The 16,490-nt window shown below is 31.3% G+C and overlaps 4 protein-coding genes across 5 annotated transcripts; 2 read left to right on the top strand and 2 right to left on the bottom strand.

Moving 5' to 3' along the window:
* Nucleotides 1-72: 72 nt before the first annotated feature.
* LOC143259185 (G2/mitotic-specific cyclin-B) lies at nucleotides 73-4,165 on the top strand. Its single transcript, XM_076520425.1, has 5 exons — nucleotides 73-439; nucleotides 913-1,497; nucleotides 1,577-1,816; nucleotides 1,895-2,013; nucleotides 2,124-4,165. Exons 1-5 carry the CDS (start codon nucleotides 407-409, stop codon nucleotides 2,377-2,379), a joined length of 1,233 nt encoding a protein of 410 aa, XP_076376540.1. The 5' UTR covers nucleotides 73-406; the 3' UTR covers nucleotides 2,380-4,165.
* On the bottom strand, nucleotides 3,958-9,004 carry Elp1 (elongator complex protein 1). 2 transcript variants are annotated; one of them, XM_076520392.1, is made up of 13 exons: nucleotides 8,888-9,004; nucleotides 8,364-8,809; nucleotides 7,852-8,280; nucleotides 7,282-7,779; nucleotides 7,003-7,220; nucleotides 6,515-6,921; nucleotides 5,349-6,438; nucleotides 5,095-5,288; nucleotides 4,755-5,019; nucleotides 4,550-4,686; nucleotides 4,324-4,478; nucleotides 4,193-4,250; nucleotides 3,958-4,135 (listed from the first exon to the last, which is right to left on the bottom strand). In XM_076520392.1, exons 2-13 carry the CDS (start codon nucleotides 8,793-8,795, stop codon nucleotides 4,074-4,076), a joined length of 3,945 nt encoding a protein of 1,314 aa, XP_076376507.1. In that variant the 5' UTR covers nucleotides 8,796-8,809; nucleotides 8,888-9,004; the 3' UTR covers nucleotides 3,958-4,073. The 2 variants fall into 2 exon arrangements, with proteins under 2 accessions (XP_076376507.1, XP_076376508.1); XM_076520393.1 differs by lacking the exons at nucleotides 8,364-8,809; nucleotides 8,888-9,004 and having other exon boundaries at nucleotides 7,852-8,014; nucleotides 8,092-8,247.
* Nucleotides 9,005-9,217: 213 nt separating this feature from the next.
* Nucleotides 9,218-12,040, top strand: LOC117222029 (uncharacterized). Its single transcript, XM_033473472.2, has 8 exons — nucleotides 9,218-9,435; nucleotides 9,496-9,606; nucleotides 9,681-9,746; nucleotides 9,843-9,958; nucleotides 10,032-10,304; nucleotides 10,372-10,579; nucleotides 10,649-10,875; nucleotides 10,939-12,040. The coding sequence occupies exons 1-8, from the start codon at nucleotides 9,388-9,390 to the stop codon at nucleotides 11,825-11,827; spliced, it is 1,938 nt and encodes a 645-aa protein (XP_033329363.2). The 5' UTR covers nucleotides 9,218-9,387; the 3' UTR covers nucleotides 11,828-12,040.
* Set8 (SET domain containing 8) lies at nucleotides 10,604-15,491 on the bottom strand. Its single transcript, XM_033473370.2, has 6 exons — nucleotides 15,127-15,491; nucleotides 14,426-14,637; nucleotides 14,166-14,307; nucleotides 13,717-14,087; nucleotides 13,453-13,643; nucleotides 10,604-13,371 (listed from the first exon to the last, which is right to left on the bottom strand). Exons 1-6 carry the CDS (start codon nucleotides 15,188-15,190, stop codon nucleotides 13,161-13,163), a joined length of 1,191 nt encoding a protein of 396 aa, XP_033329261.1. The 5' UTR covers nucleotides 15,191-15,491; the 3' UTR covers nucleotides 10,604-13,160.
* Between the last annotated feature and the right edge of the window lie 999 nt (nucleotides 15,492-16,490).

The following is a 16,490-nucleotide window of genomic DNA, read 5'->3' as shown; positions in this document are numbered from 1 at the left end:
ATTATATACATATTGGCAAGTAAAATTGTGAATGCCCGCTTATCCGATACTGTTTGATTTCAATACAATTGACGATATTTAATTTGTTTAATTTAAGTTATTATATAATTATTATATAATTTAGCCAAGAACATAATATTGGATCTCTTATTATGTAAATATTTAAAATATAAATGGGAGCTGACGAGAAAAGGCCATCTAGTGGTCGAAAATGGGCGCCACTTGCATTGTTAGATGCGTGCGCACAGGGTGAACTTCTGACTGGTCATCCACCAAACAAATTCAAACCATAGGAGTCGTTCAGAGTCGTTGTCGTTACGGTATTCCAAGGTGGACGTTGTTTGGAAAACAGAGGAATCAGTGAAATTGACCAACAAATATTTTTCCTACACGATCTAATTTAACGATGGCTTTAAGAAATCGGACTGCAATCAATACGGTGAGTAGAGTTTCTAAGGAAAATATTTATAGGCAATTCTTTAAATGGGGGATGCCGATAAAGCCAGTCAAAAGAACAGGGTACCCCGATTTAAATACCTCTCGCACGTTTTAAAGCCTATTGAAATCATACCCTTATTTTATCTCTACATGGTATTTAATTCTATCCTTGCTCCTGAATTTCATCAAATCAATTTATTGGGAAAATACATGAAACTGAGAAATTAATTCGATAAACTGATATTCTGCTTTGCATAAACTTTCTTCTCCGTTTCTCGAAGATTATTCTTATACATTTGGTAATAATAATTTTAATTTGTAGTTTTTTTATATATATATATATATATATATATGTTACCATGCATTATTAAAGAAATCATTTGTAGAGATAGAAGCATTGTAGTAATTAGAAATACGAAATATGCCTGCACCTTTTTATATACGTTAATGGCAAACATCTTCGTCGATTTTCAGAATATTTTAAACCTGGAAAATGTAAAAAATATTAAATCTACACGTATTATGGTCCAAGGGAAGACAAAGAGACCTGCCTTAGGTGAAATTGGAAACAGAGTAAACACAGTGAGAGGAGTTGAACCCATTGATAGAACTAGTTTGTTAGAAGCAGATAAGAAAAAATTGCTGGTTCCAAAGAAACAAATTTTGAAACCAGCGGAAAAAGTATTGGAGAAGATACCAGAACAAATTGTTATACCAACAGTAAAAGAGGCTGAGCCCCAAAACAACAAATTAGCACAAACTCCATTAGAGAAAAAAATAGAATCATTTTCCTCAGACCTTCTGCCAGTTGAGGACATTGACAAGGAGGATCATGAAAATCCTACTCTAGTTTCTATCTATAGCAACGACATATACGAATATCTAAGATCTCTAGAAAGCAAATACCCTGTGAGGAAAGGGTTCCTAACAACAGACCAAGAAGTAACACCAAAAATGAGGTGTGTACTCATAGATTGGCTCACTGAAGTTCACCAACAATTTCGTTTACTGCAAGAAACATTGTATCTCACAGTGGCTATTATTGATAGATTTCTGCAGGTTTGTTGTTCTTCACGGAAAGAAAAAAGAAATCATGCATGCATTAAGTGGAACAGTTAGTTTACATTATTGTCCGTAGGCCTACCATTCTATAGACAGGACAAGATTGCAGTTGGTCGGCGTAACAGCTATGTTTGTTGCTAGCAAATACGAGGAAATGTATTCTCCAGATATAAGCGATTTTGTATATATCACAGATAATTCGTATTCCAAGGAGGAGGTATTGCAAATGGAAATGCTTATGATAAGAACTCTAGATTACTCTTTAGGTAGACCATTACCCCTACATTTTCTTAGAAGATACAGCAAAGCTGGAAAGGTGTGTATTGCATAATCTTACAGAATTCCCAATCTATTATATGTTATGTCAAATAATTTAATTTTTTTTTGTGATAAGGCTGTTGCTCTACATCACACAACGGCCAAATATTTTTTGGAGCAATGTTTGGTGCATTACGAAATGTGTCACTACTCGCCAAGCCTTCTTGCAGCTGCTGCACTATACTTAGCATTTGCGTAAGTTACTTTAACAAGTACTAGAGTTTTTCTCTTGAAAATGCTGTACTAAAAGATATCCGATATAGTGCTTGTTACTAATCCATTCATTTTGGTATTTATTTATATAGCATTATTGGTAACAATGATGAAAACAAGGACAAAGTGGTTTGGACAAATACCTTAGCACATTATAGTACCTACAATAAGACTGACGTGTTGCCTGTGGTACAGGAAATAGCTAGAATTATAATTAATGCGGATAAAATCAAGTATCAAGCCGTTAGGAAGAAATATGCTCAATCGAAATATATGAAGGTCAGTACTCGGCCTGAACTTCGATCGCCGATTATGATTGCCATGGCCACTGCCAGGAAAGCAGTATAAATATTAGTATAAATATTAATTTAGAATTTAAAACTATATTGAAACATTTGTTTCCGCAAGGCTGTCTTACCTTGAAGATGACCTTCGAATTCAAAATAAGGCAATTTTAGCTTGATATGCTAAGTGATCTATGTTTTCTAAAGACAAAAACTTTTAATAAGTAATAATTTACAATCTAGTTTTAACAATTAATTTTTCGCAAGTGTAATACGCGGCATAGTTAAAAACATCTCGTTCATCAAAATTAGATATTTGACGCGGAAATTATTTGTTAAGCAATTTTTTCATTATAACATGTAATTTTATAAAAAAAAGTTTCTGTTATATGAAAGAAATGCGCACGAGAGTATTGTCAATATATTCTCATATATATATGTATATGTTTGTTCACAAACGAGATTGCATCGTTTAAATGCAACAAGATAATGTGTAGAGACACCATCGTATCATTCGCTCTACTTTTAATTAATTTAATTTAATTTAGTAGCCTGCCAGTTCCTTACAGAATATAGTCTTCTTATTTTTCAATAATTATATTCTCATACGCATTTCTTTCATACAATAGAAACTTTTTTTTTTTATAAAATTAGATTGGTGACCAACATCGTCGACAAATCTTGATTTAAATTGAATAAAAATTCTACAAGATAATTCGAATTCCATAAAAAAATATTAATTTCTGCCAATTATTTAATCTGGGATCGAATTGCATGATATATAGAACCATATCAAGTTATTTTTAACTGACGTACCTTAACTACTTTAGAAATTAATGTTAAATTCAGTAAAGCATTTATTTACCATAAAATAAATCTCAAGGTTAATGATACTTGAATATTTTTTGATATAATAACTTGATATGATGATTTTATACAATTAAAACCTTGATTTGTAGATATTTAAATTGTAATTAAAAACTTTTATACTAAAATTGTATAATTCATTTTATAAGCCTGAGTGAAAGTCAAAAAATAACAAAGATACTTTGACTTTTATTCAGAATTATAAAATCATATTGTTTTTATATTTGCTATAGTTTTATCAGTAGTGTATAAAAATATACGGGTATTCCAGACTATATTAAACTTATACTTTGATATGAATATTTTCACAGATATACTTGATGAACGTGACTCTATAAAATTTATATAAAATTAACATTAATGAAAAATAAATTGTAAAACCGTTTCTGTGAGGAGATAACATCATTTATGTCAATTAATATATTACGTCAGGGTATTCGTGTTTAAATTACCATAGAAATATTTGATTCATATACATATTATAGTGAAAATCAATTTCATTGTAAATATTGTGTCATTTATAACTATTTCTATATATTGCAAATGTTATTTACTTGTGTAGAGTTTATAGTCATATTCATCTTTTCTGGAATCACAAATATCCTTTTGTAAATTAAATTTTCAAAATTGTGGATCTCTTGAAAGTTAAATGATATAAATATAACTTTAAATATTTTTTGAAAATTGCTGCAGGGATTATAATATATACTTAGTGGAGACAATCGGATGAATTAAACTAGTTTTGAATTTGATTTACAATGAACAAAAAGTTAAATTTGGAGTGCAAAACCTATATATAATACAGTTTATTTAAATAAAGAGGTCTGACATTCTTTGAAAAAATTGATACGACCCGGAATTGTTGATAAAATATATTCTTTTTAGAAAATGTTAGAATATATTCAATTTCCACGATGTAGAATTATTTACTGGCGGACGTGTAATATAAGGTTCTGAAAAACAATAAAATTAACTGTTTGTGATATACTTCTAAAATTATTTTTCCTTACCAATTAATTTATAAGATGCAGAGACTCCTTGGAACTGTGTTGAAAGTTGTGCATTCTCCTAAAACATACATATGCGATTCATTAAAGTGTTTCCCTATGACTAAATAATTTATAATCGTATATTACAATACCATTTCTGGGAAACTCGAAGGTGCAGATTTATCCCAAATTTCAGATTTACTTTTTTCTGTCAAACGTAGAAGCTGTTCCATAGTATTTTGCAATTTTTCTGCATATTCGTCGCAATCAAAATACACAAGCATTTGCACCAATTCATGCAACTCATCTAATAATAGAATTTTTTTTTAGTATTTGGAAACTAATTGCTCGTAATCAATTGTGGCTCAATCTACAAACCTTTTTCTTTATATATACTGTTGACAATTTGATATAAAGCTTGTATCAATGCTAAATCCTCGAAAGCGCTGCCTCTTTTCAAGCTCAAAAGCTTTCTTTCGTGCTTCCTACGATTCTTGCTCGATCTATAACTTTTTCTAAAGAACATTTTGTTACTATTTGTAATGATTAAAATTAAGGATCGGTGTACTTGTACGTTTCTTACCCAGATAAGGTAGACAATCTTGATTTCTGACTGGACGTTGAGCTAACAATGCTACTTGTATCGCTGAGAAGATCTGAAATACCTCTGTCATACATAGATTCGTTGTCACCAATCATTCCAGCACATGATTGTGCATTTCTTTCTGAAATATTAGCTCTAACTACGGCGAGGCGACATTTGTAATCTTCGAAATCTTGCCTATTCTTTTCTATTTGAGATGTTATGTGATCCGCGTGGTCGAATACACTTGATTTTATATGAGACTCTGGAAACATATTTTCTTCAAATTATGTTTCTTAAAATAGAGGGACAATATATTATTACCAACATATGAACGTACCAATTAGGTCTAAACGTTCTTTGTCATGTGCGATTCTTACAGCATCTTTCCATTGTTTACCATTGCACAAAGAAACTATCGTTTCCTCTTCGTCTTCTAAATAGTTGATGAAAATATGTGCAGCTTCCTCGTACCGTCTATCGCTCTTCAATCGATCCGCAAGCTCTTTGTAAAGCGTGCGTTTCTCTATTAAACTAAAATATTAATGAATAATTTTGCACTTGGTTCTGCAGCCCACAACAATCATTTTTTACCTCAGTTTCATTTCTGTAGAAAGAACAATAACATCTTGCCAGCTTCCAGCTAATTTATAAGCATTCAGAGCTTCTTTTAAATCACTGCTCCTGTGAAACATGATTCCGGCTTCGTGGTAATGCCTCTTCTTTAACAAGAACTCTCCGTAAATTCTAGCAATCTCCTTGTATTGTACACTGTCTTTTTGAAATAATTTTAACGCTTTCGTATATAAATCATGATTACGTATTAAGCTTATGCATTCATTGAATCCATTTGGCTCTCTAGCTATATGTTCGAGCGCCGACTCGTAACGCTTCAAGTGTAAATCAATGGAATATTTCATAAATTTATCGTAATTTCCATCGAGCCTCTTCATGTCATTTAAAAATGGAATATACTCTTTAGGATCCTTTTGCGACTTGGAGGCGATAAACATTGTCAGATCAAAATCGTACATTCCTAGAGCTGTATCAAACAATACACTTACATCTACTATATACAATAAATACTTCAATGCTTCATCTGGCGTTATAGATTCCGTATTCTGTAAAGCGTCTTCTAATTTTTGCATCTCCCTTATCTTCAACAGGGCATCCTCCAACCCTTGCCTCCTTTTATCTTTAACCAAGCTAATTAATATCGGTTGAATTAAACTGTTGCCAACATTCTTGTTTTCCATAATATTTCTCATTAAAGTACAGACTAATTCGACTTTGTTCGTTATGACATATCCAATGTTCGTATATCTTGAATTTTTATAATAATTTGCATATATTGTTGTAGTAACACATTCCTCCCCTAATTCGGTCAGAAACAAACTTAACCAGCTCGGTTTCGAAACTTGCTCCACAAATTTTTCAGCATTCTCGATGAACTTATTAGGATCGTGATCGTAAATCAGATTTAAATTTATCCTTTGTCTACGCATTAAATCAAATGCAGCCAAATAATTACAATTATCTAAATAATACCCAACAATGTACAAGGATAAGGCTCGAGGTTGTATACATTCTAAATTTCCACGTGGCATTTGTAGGATCGTTTTTGAATCTCTAGGAATGGCAGCGATCAGCTGAGACCCTCTTTCCACTCTTCTAACATTTAACTCTGAAAATATAAATTATTAATTATTAATTTTAGTTACGATTAAGATACAATTGTCAAGTTGTAAATTAGACAGTACCTGTGAACGATTTTTCATTGTTTAAATTTTCCCAAGGCTTAACAGTTAAGTCGTGCCTAATCAACTCTTCGAACTCCTCTTCGTTTATCTTCACACATATTAATGTATGTTGTAGTGTCGTCAGGAGCAGAAACTCTGAATGAACAAAGAAGCTAGTAATATTGTTAGCAGTTTGCTTTCCATTTAAGGAGAAACAATTTCTATGTGATAACGACAGTACAATGTTTTTTCCATCAATATTTACCACTTCCACTGTATAAGTGTGGTTGGGTAACTGTACATTTATTGGAAACAATTCTGATTTCTTTGTATACAGTAATACAGAATTTTCAGTAATCACATAAGCTTCTTTCAAGTTAGGAGAAGGAACAATATGTAGAATCAAATCATCCATAGGGTGCAGTTCTCTAAAAAAGAAAAATTCAATTGTAGAACAATATTTTTAATAGTTCAAAACTTCGAATGGGTGTTCACGAATATGGACTTACTCTACTACTATTTCACCATGTGTTTGATCATCCACTGCATGCAAAAGTAAAACACATAGGAAGCTTTGATTATTTATTGATAAAGAACAGAGAATCTTATCCTCATCAAGCCAAAGAAAATGATGCATATTGTAAACGGAACCTTTACATTCCATTGAGACAACATTCCACTTGATATCGTATGATCCAATGCATTTATAGTCTACTGCCAGTGAATCCTAGTTTAAAAAATATTTTATTTTCTTGTACAGTTAAATGTACTATTTAGTATGTACTTACTATTATGTGTTTATAAAACGTTAATTTATTACTCGCAGAAATACAAAATAACGTGTTACTGTCCACCCAAGTATTTGTACTTTCTACATCCGGTGCAAAGACAATGGCATTCACTGATTCAGAGATATCTAAAATTGTATGTGCCATTGGTGGTGGTATAATTCCTATTCTTAGTCCAGTCATTAATGATCTACATCCATCGATTACTCCAATGATGGATTTGTCGTGTACAGTTTTGCCTTTACTGTGATTAACACACCAGTTGTAATCACATGTAACTAATTCCTTAGATGTCAACATAATTAATCTTTTAGAAGAGAACATTGTACTCCATGTTGTATATATCAATGAATTATCTTTTGGAAATCTGATTGTCTGTTTCAAATACCAATGACAATTATTTTCTGTCCAAAGCTGCAAAATCGAGGAGAGATCTTCCTGCACTGTGCACCAAATAGTTAAAATCTCTGAATCTGGTGACCAAAACAAATTCTTCACCTGTATTTTTTAAATATAATTAAATATCTTATGAAACAGACTAGTTATAAGAAGGAAGATATTTATATGTACCCTAATTTCTTTTGGCTTAAAGGGAAGCAAAAATTCTCTGTGCTTCAAGCCGTTCTTCTCAAAAAGTGCAACGACATGTTTATTAGGTAAAATTTGTGTGGTTGCAATTAGACTTCCAGATGGTTTCCATGACAATGATTCTTCTAAGCCATTCACAAGCTCACTAGTATATTGTAAAATTCCTTCCCTATTAAATACCTTGAACTGTCTTACTCTACTTTGTCGATGCAAGAAACCTACAGCAAATAATGAGCCATCTTCCCTCCATGTTATTCTGTAAGATTCATCATCCTGTTCATTTTGAGATATTTCTGTTGGCTGAGACACTGCTGCTTTCTTTCCTTCAGATCCATGAAACTGGGTTTCTTTTTTACCCCATCCAACAGTTACAAATTGTTTTCTACCAAAATCTACAGCATGTAGATCTACCTAAAATATATATTTTATATATCTTTTATGTGTATATTGTTCAGCATCACAGTTCAATAAAAAATCATAAAAGTTGTAATTACCTCCGATATTACTTGATAGGTAGATACCATTGTTATTACAATACCATCGACTGTAATTAATATTATTATTTCATGATCTGGACTCAGTTGTATACACCGCAAATCTGTGTTTAATTGGCACATTACTTCGTGACCAAGTTTCGATTCCAAATTTATGATATCACCGTCTTTAGAGGCAGCAAACAGTTCCTGCGTTACACTGCAATATTCTAAACCAACAAGCTCCAAATTCTCATCGACATCAAAAGATGTTGGGTCCTTCCCATAGTCCGACGGAAATTTATATAGTTTGTTTTTTAACAATAAATAAACATCATCATTAATTGTGTTAATAGTAAACAATGTTGTTGAAGCATTCGATTCATTTAAAATGTGATCTTGTAAAAAGTTTAAAGGCCGACTGGCACGTCGAGTTAGCGTTAAATTTTTCATTGTTCAATAACTACCTGCAATAAAAGAAAAATGTGAGAATGTTTCTTTATTATTTTATTGCAAGTGTGGAAAGGTATTTGACAAATATTAACCACTACAACTCGGCCTCTCAATACAGTATTATGTACATACAGAGAGGTAGAATACAAGGTTATTACGGCCGCGTGCAAATATACATTGCGTATGGCGACGGTGACTTCACAATGTGCGCATGTTTTTTTTCCTCTCTAAACAAACGCTTATATCCCCGCCATTTTACTGCGCATGCAATCCACAGTGAATTCTATCTTAGCATTAAATTGTCAGCCAATTAAAGGAAAGCAATTTCTGTCCCTATCTTCAACTGCTTAGCATGCTACGGCCCAGAATCGTGCAGGAGTCGGGACTCTAATACTATACATATATATGCGTGCACATGTGCACGATGAAAATGCATAATATGTAACAAGAATTTTATTTTCGTCGCGATAGTTTTATTTATATAGTTACCATTTCAATAGAAATAGAAACACATTGATAAACGTTTATTACAATTATATATACTTTGAGTATATTGTTGAATAGATTATTTTATTTGAATATAAATGACAGCATGAACGGAGACATTGTTGACGATGAAGACGAAGATGTTGTCATACAAGTACGAAATAATATTCATCACTAACATAATAATGAATAAAATTGTGTCTCTTATCCACAGGGAACTCCTTTGTACGAACATTTACATCAGATGGGTTATACGGATTTCGAAAGTATAAAACTAGACAGATCAGATCTCACGAAAGAGAAGAGATCTTATACTAAGCTCATAGTAAATCTATTTTTGCATAAAAAAGCTGGTGAATATATTATTGTTTTGTAAAATACATGTTTATATGTTTTTAGGATTTTGTACAATATGTTAGAAATTCTTTTAAGAAACTGTTCCTTATCTATTCAAAACTAAATCAGGTATGGCATTCATATATACTATTCATATATAATACTCCAATTATTGTAGTGCACAATTGTTCTTCAGAAGATAATACAAGATGTTGTTTACAATAGGATGATAGTGTGTCAAAAAAACAAGTATCTACCATCTTAGATGCAAAAGTTCTTTTAAATGATCACGCGTGTATAATACACAGCTTCCTTGATAAGTACAACTATAGACCATGGAGGTTGTTAATTCAGTTATTGAAGTTTGTATTATTAACATCTAGTAATATTAATAACTATTTGATTGCTTTGCAGGACTACATTATTAAAGATTCTATCATCAGGTATAATTTTATCAGCTTCAATATTATTCCCTTCTGTATATAAAAATACAATAAGATGTTTTGGATTATCTATAATATCTTATGCCAGCTATATTGAGTACTCGAGAGCAGGTGTGCGCAAGGATTTAAAAACCATGATATCCTTACAAAATGATTTATTCGATTTGTATAAGAAGGGCCTAAAAATTTTAAAACATGGATATAAAATAAATTTAAATAGAAATAAATGTTCTCAACAATTCTAGTAAGTTGTTGATACTGCATAGAATGGCTTTATTTATTTTATTTCAATGTGTTTTGTTATTTTACAGTGATCTGACAGCAGACAATCTGAAGCATCTGCAACCTATAATGGAAAATATAATAACATGCTTGGAGCATGTTTCAGCTACCTATTATCAGATCTCTTTAATTCTCATAAAACTGTTACCAAAGAATATGCCTTATGACAATCTGTTAACTACATTTGAAACAGCAGTATTTGAAATACATGGTGAAATACATTATAAAAAATTACAGGTCAGACCAAAAAAAATTCTTGAATGGTTATCGAATAATTTATATTTACATATGCATTTTCTCTAACAGAATTTGTATTACACTTACATTCTCACTCAATCAGAGATGTTATATTTATTTGCTATTGCATACGATGGCCTTACATGGCAGGAATCTGGCAGTACAATTCCCGAGTTCAAATTAGCATACATCGTTCATTTTTTAGTTAAATATTTATCAGTGTATCAAAGAAAATTGTCAAAGATTATTGATGTTTACTACAGTTCTAAAATAGAACCGATTTCATTTCAATACAAGTAAGAATATTATATGTTTTTCTTGGGAATGTATACTTTACTTACGCGCCCTTAATGTTTCAGAGGACCTGTTGCATTTCATTGGCAAAATTTATACATGCAATTATACTTAACTACCAATAAGTTACAATTAGCTTACGGCCATGTATTATCCATATTACAAGATATTGATGATAATGTTATAAAAAACATGGCAGAAGAAGATGCTATTGAAAATACATTACGAAAATTGAGTCAAATTCAGAAAGATATTGAAGCCGCAAAAGATTTTATTGAATTTAGTAGTTTACATCTTCTGAAAACACAAATCAGAGATCGTACAGAGAATCATATAGAAAAGGATGTCTTAACCCCGGAGGTAGATGCCGATATCCGTATTGTACATGATTCAGAACCACTAATTATGGATGAAGTCTTTGAAGAATACATTAAAACAGAATGCTTAAAATCTTTAAACGATGAAAGCGATGAAGTCCCGATATGCAATTCTAAATGGGATAAGTCATTGTTTAAGAATTTTATGATCGAATTAAAAGATGTTTTAGTTGAGAAACATAAATGTATGTCTGAAAGGGAATTGAAAGCATTACAACGAATGCATAAAGGTACAATAAATGAGACTGCTTCAGAAGATGTGTGTCAAACTCTTGTACCTTCATCCAATGCATTTCCAACAATTGATAAAAGTCAAAACACGGCTGATGGAGATTTTAATGATACAGTAAACAATCAGATAAATTGTTCTTCCGAAGAAAGGGAAAGTGTCAAACCGATGTTTGAAAACGATGATGATTATTCCGACGAAGAAAAAATTCCAATTATACCCATAGCATTACCAAGAAACAAAGAATTTTCATTATTTTTATCACCGCCGTTTTTACAAGCAGCTGAAGAAACATTTACAGGTAGTGGTGAAAATTCTGAAGATGAAATCAATGAAGCAGGAAGCTAGAAATGAAACATTTAGTGCATATTTATTATGCAGATGCTTAATTACATAATAATTGCAATTTAATAATGAAAAGATTATACCAGAATGTACCTAACATCATAGTTGTCTAAAACTTTTTTGAGAGATATTAACTAAAATAATGTTTTTATGATTATTTATTTACAGACATGAAACAAATTACACGTTTAATGAAATAAAGACTTATTTATGCAATTCGCATTTCGTATAGTCCTACTACTACCGTTAATAATAATAATGGTTAACATTAACATATAAAATACAATGTAAAATTATCTAGTAGCAAGTATATTTGTAATGATACAATTAAATAATATAAAAAGTTTCAGTGCATTATTAAAAGTACAAATAAATATTGAAAATTAATGAATAAATATTCAAATGGAATTGGAAAACAAGAAAACATTAACATCTCTTACAATATATAATTATAAACTACCTGTAAATATTACTTAATATAAAAATACTGACATAATATTGAAGAAATAACAGACGATATAATAGATGCATGCAAAGTGCACAGCTATTTTATTTTTCTAAACAAAGCCATCTTTTAAATGTTTGTTCTAATTGTATTGTATTTCAAGATCTGCACTATTTCATTTGGAGATATAAATTCTGTTGCTACAAAAATGTATATTCATACCAAAATTGATACCATAATCAGCTTTGCTTGTAATTTCAATAGCAAATTTTTCCTTGAATAGTGAATTAGATCATGGCAGTGACAAATTGATAAAACCAGCATTATTAAATGACGCTGTAAACTAACACAAAGAGAAGTTCTTACTATTATTGAAATTTATCACAAAACATTCAACCAGGAATAGTTCTGATCTAGTATACTAATTGTAAGATATAAAATTTTTATCACCGACTGCAGGAGAATATTAGAGTATAGTCGGGACAAAACTATTATAAATTTAAGACTAACATTATATTCGTGGTGCATAGGCATCGTGTCATTTGGAGTAACTGAATACAGATGTGTGGACTTCTCAAGGGAACTGTTCTCTTTAATTATATTTTCACACGATACAGATCATGCATGCAGTCAATCTGTATTATCCACTTATAAAATACCAAGGATCTCTAATTCTTCTCATCCTGACTTCGAGGCAAGATATTATACTTGACATACACTGAGAAAAGCAGAACTTTATATGAATGTATTCTTCTTTGCATATTCTCATCTCATAAAATTCAACTAAAACACCCTATATACGTACTGTTTCTCCATAGGAGGAACAATAATCTGTGAAATAATTTCTCCTATGTACAATATAATATAGTACTACACAATTAATTGAAAACGCTATAACGCCAACCATGGATGATAGCGAATAGCTTCACGACTTCTATCCCCATAGTCGTATGTAACTTCTATTCCGGATGGTATATTTTCTTTTGCCGTAAGTACCAAATGGGGCGTCGAGCCTACTTCTATGACTCGTGCAACTAAATTACCGTTTCTCGAGTGATTCACTAGTCTACCTAACTTATCAGTCTCAGCTGTCGCGTCGACACTAAAATGTATCAGGTGTATAAATAAAGATTATTATCTTGTAATAATTTATAAACGATTATGATATTTGAAAAGCTCATACCAATGCTGATGATTACGATGTTGAAAATAATACATATAACATCCCGTGGTCTGATCTTGTGCATATATCTTCTCACGTTTCTTTGCCTCAACCTGAGAGATCAGTTCACCAATGTATTCTACCACAAATTCTCCTTTCGTAAATTCTCGCGTTGTTACCACACCACGCCCTTTCCCAGCAAAGTATCTTACCTTAAAAAATAAAAAAATTTTATGCTAGATTTATAATAATAAAATAATGATTAATCGTCGTTAACTTTTATACCTCTAAACCCTCTTCCACTTGACAAAGTACTTTGTTTTCCATATCACGTTGTTTCTCCTCTAGTACAACTTTCTTAGATTTTCTTATACTACGACGTACTGGAAAATAATCTGTAAGCTTGTGATTTGTACTTTTAATGTCTGAGGATTCGTTTGAACGATGACTGATGACTTGATTGCCATTTAGTTTTCTTCGGCCACGGTTGTTCGGCTTCTTCAGAGGCTGCTGTGTTAAAGTAATAGCAGAGATTACTGGTTTTTTATCGTCCTGAGTGTTCCTATTTCCTTCATCTAAATCTTCTATTTGACTGTGTGGCATATTTATTCTGTGGGGTGTAGATGGACCATGAATGGGCACGGCTACAGGTGTTTCTGAAATATTGTATATATTGATGTAACAACTTCTCATAGCGAATAATTGGTAGTTACCAGAATTAGTCAATCTACTACCATCTGTTGTGAAGTGACTAACATCACTGACAATATCATTTTGTACAACATTTGCTTCTTCTTTTATGTAAAAGGTCTCTTTTTTAATAGGCACTATGGAAGTTTCAGTTTCGGAAAGATCAGGCCTTGAAATGGGTGTGATCTACATTCAAAAATATGTATTAGAGTTATACTTAATAGAATATACTTAAGTATAACTCTAATACATATTTTTGAATGTAAATCATTTATTATAAATATTATAGATAAAAATTATGTACTTGTCTGTAAAAACAGGAATTTATAGGCAAAATTGATTTATGTACATCCATTGCTACATGCGTTCCAATCGATTGATCATGCTTCAAATTTTTGTTATTATCTAGCATGGGCTGCTCCTTTTTTATAGATACACCAATATCTTTATGTTGCAAAGATGAAACTGTGGCTCTTGTACAAACCATACTTTTGGTTTGTAACCGTTTCCGTCGTTCTGTAATTGAAACATATACAATATATCCAACCTCAAATAATTTTTAAACAATTATACACTTTCTATAAATAGAAATATAACAGAAGATACATATAGTTCCTTTAGACGAATCTTATACAAATCATCTATTAATGCCAAGTGTTTTACTTCAGTGACATTTTCATTTTAACAGTTTATTACTTGTAATTATAAATAAAGTCTAACATTCTCATATAGAGGCTGTACCCTTTTTTTAAGCTACCTAATAATGTTAATATTTATTAGTGATCTTTGAAATACGAAATTGTCCGGCATTGCATAAACAATGTTAGAAAAAGAAATTTTTTAAAATTCATTAGGAATCAATGAGTGAGGAAGTCAACCAGCGTCTCTAAGATAACGTTCAAAATGGAGAAAGAGACGAAGTGAAATTTATCAAAACATAACCTGAGTAATGACAAGGAATCTTCAGTGAAAGTACACTCGGATTTTTAAAAATCATATTCCTACCTTTCACCATATTATTCCTCAATATTTTCGTGCTAAGGTGGAATCTAGAATTGAATCTTCTCATACAAAAATTTCCGAGCTATGCCAGACCACCGTGTTCAAGTCACTCGAATGCTAGTCGACGCGACGCTAGTGTGCTTCACATAAATGATCTTTGACAATTCGAATTTTCTTGTCAGCGATCCCAGAACCAACGTTCATATCTCATCTGTCTGCAATATTATATCCGACGTAAGAAAAATGCATAAATTAGCAATGATACGGCGAACAGTTGTGTTTTTTCCAATGTTCTCGAGCGTATTTCTGATCAAACGAAATCGAAATTACAAACAGTGTCGAAATAGCAGACCGGATGTACCACCATTGCTCGCCATGATGCTATGTACATGTATATGTACATATTCTACATTATTATCGAATTAGAGGTTGGCATCTGCGTATGATGTGTGCGTCTGCATACATATGCATGTACATATGTATCTCGTCTATAATTCTTATGTTGGCGCGCATGAAATGTTTTTCTCAATTAAAATTCAAAAATATTTCATTTAGTCCGAAATTTTATTGCTTGAGTAAATTATTATTCTTCTACGAAGTTTAACAACGACTGAAAACCCTCAGAGTTCCACGGCAGTCTTAGATATATCTAAATACATACATGTATTCCATTTATAGTCTGGAGAATGATTCTAATTTTTAAACAATCGTCCGTCAATAATAATTTGAAAAACGTTAGGAAGATTCGATTTAATTTTATATTTTTATTTGTCAATTGTTTCGAATATTTTTGGTAATGATTTCTAATTAAATAATTTCTATCAATTCTAGTTTAAAAGAACGTATTATAATCTGTCGTCAAACTTGAATTATTTATCTTATCTTGACATAACCTATTCCAAACTACTTTATAATTAAAATTTACGGGATCAAAACGTTTCATTCATAATATCCTATTACGAATTTTAGTATATAAATAAGACGACTTGATTCTCCATGCAAAGAAATTTATACTGAATAATAACTTACTAGGTGCGATATACTAAAATTGCATCTCCGTGGAAATATAGATCGTTTGTTAGTAATAAAAACTCTGTTATTTTTCAATAGAGATATCGAGTGCAGCAATTGTTAATCAATATTTCTGTCATGTTAACCATGCTAAATTATATGCAGTAAATCATTTCCTATTTGATCTGCAACTTAAAATATGTTACTTGTAACTACTACAAAAATTTCGAACGAAAATTTTAGTAGAATAGAACAGTATACGTTAACGGATTAACAAACGTATAGAATACGTGAGCGAAGAAAGTCCATTGCAAGAGAGATTTCAAGCATAAGAATTTAAATACTGTATTTATGCG

Source organism: Megalopta genalis, chromosome 3, assembly GCF_051020955.1.
Source record: "Megalopta genalis isolate 19385.01 chromosome 3, iyMegGena1_principal, whole genome shotgun sequence".
Classification (NCBI taxonomy): Eukaryota; Metazoa; Arthropoda; class Insecta; order Hymenoptera; family Halictidae; genus Megalopta; species Megalopta genalis.
Note: the sequence above shows the minus strand (reverse complement) of the source record. Positions and strands in the feature narration are given on the sequence as shown.

Coding starts and splice junctions, on each gene's coding strand:
- Set8 (XM_033473370.2), bottom strand. CDS start 15,190: ATGAGAAGATTCAATTCTAGATTCCACCTTAGCACGAAAATATTGAGG. Junction 14,308..14,425: donor ATTCCTGTTTTTACAGACAA/GTACATAATTTT, acceptor TTTTGAATGTAG/ATCACACCCATTTCAAGGCC. Junction 13,644..13,716: donor AAGTGGAAGAGGGTTTAGAG/GTATAAAAGTTA, acceptor TTATTTTTTAAG/GTAAGATACTTTGCTGGGAA.
- LOC117222029 (XM_033473472.2), top strand. CDS start 9,388: ATGAACGGAGACATTGTTGACGATGAAGACGAAGATGTTGTCATACAA. Junction 9,959..10,031: donor TACAACTATAGACCATGGAG/GTTGTTAATTCA, acceptor ATTGCTTTGCAG/GACTACATTATTAAAGATTC. Junction 10,876..10,938: donor CCGATTTCATTTCAATACAA/GTAAGAATATTA, acceptor TTAATGTTTCAG/AGGACCTGTTGCATTTCATT.
- LOC143259185 (XM_076520425.1), top strand. CDS start 407: ATGGCTTTAAGAAATCGGACTGCAATCAATACG. Junction 440..912: donor ATCGGACTGCAATCAATACG/GTGAGTAGAGTT, acceptor GTCGATTTTCAG/AATATTTTAAACCTGGAAAA. Junction 1,817..1,894: donor GATACAGCAAAGCTGGAAAG/GTGTGTATTGCA, acceptor TTTTGTGATAAG/GCTGTTGCTCTACATCACAC.
- Elp1 (XM_076520392.1), bottom strand. CDS start 8,795: ATGAAAAATTTAACGCTAACTCGACGTGCCAGTCGGCCTTTAAACTTT. Junction 6,922..7,002: donor CATGGTGAAATAGTAGTAGA/GTAAGTCCATAT, acceptor TTTCTTTTTTAG/AGAACTGCACCCTATGGATG. Junction 4,251..4,323: donor CTTCGAGTTTCCCAGAAATG/GTATTGTAATAT, acceptor TGTATGTTTTAG/GAGAATGCACAACTTTCAAC.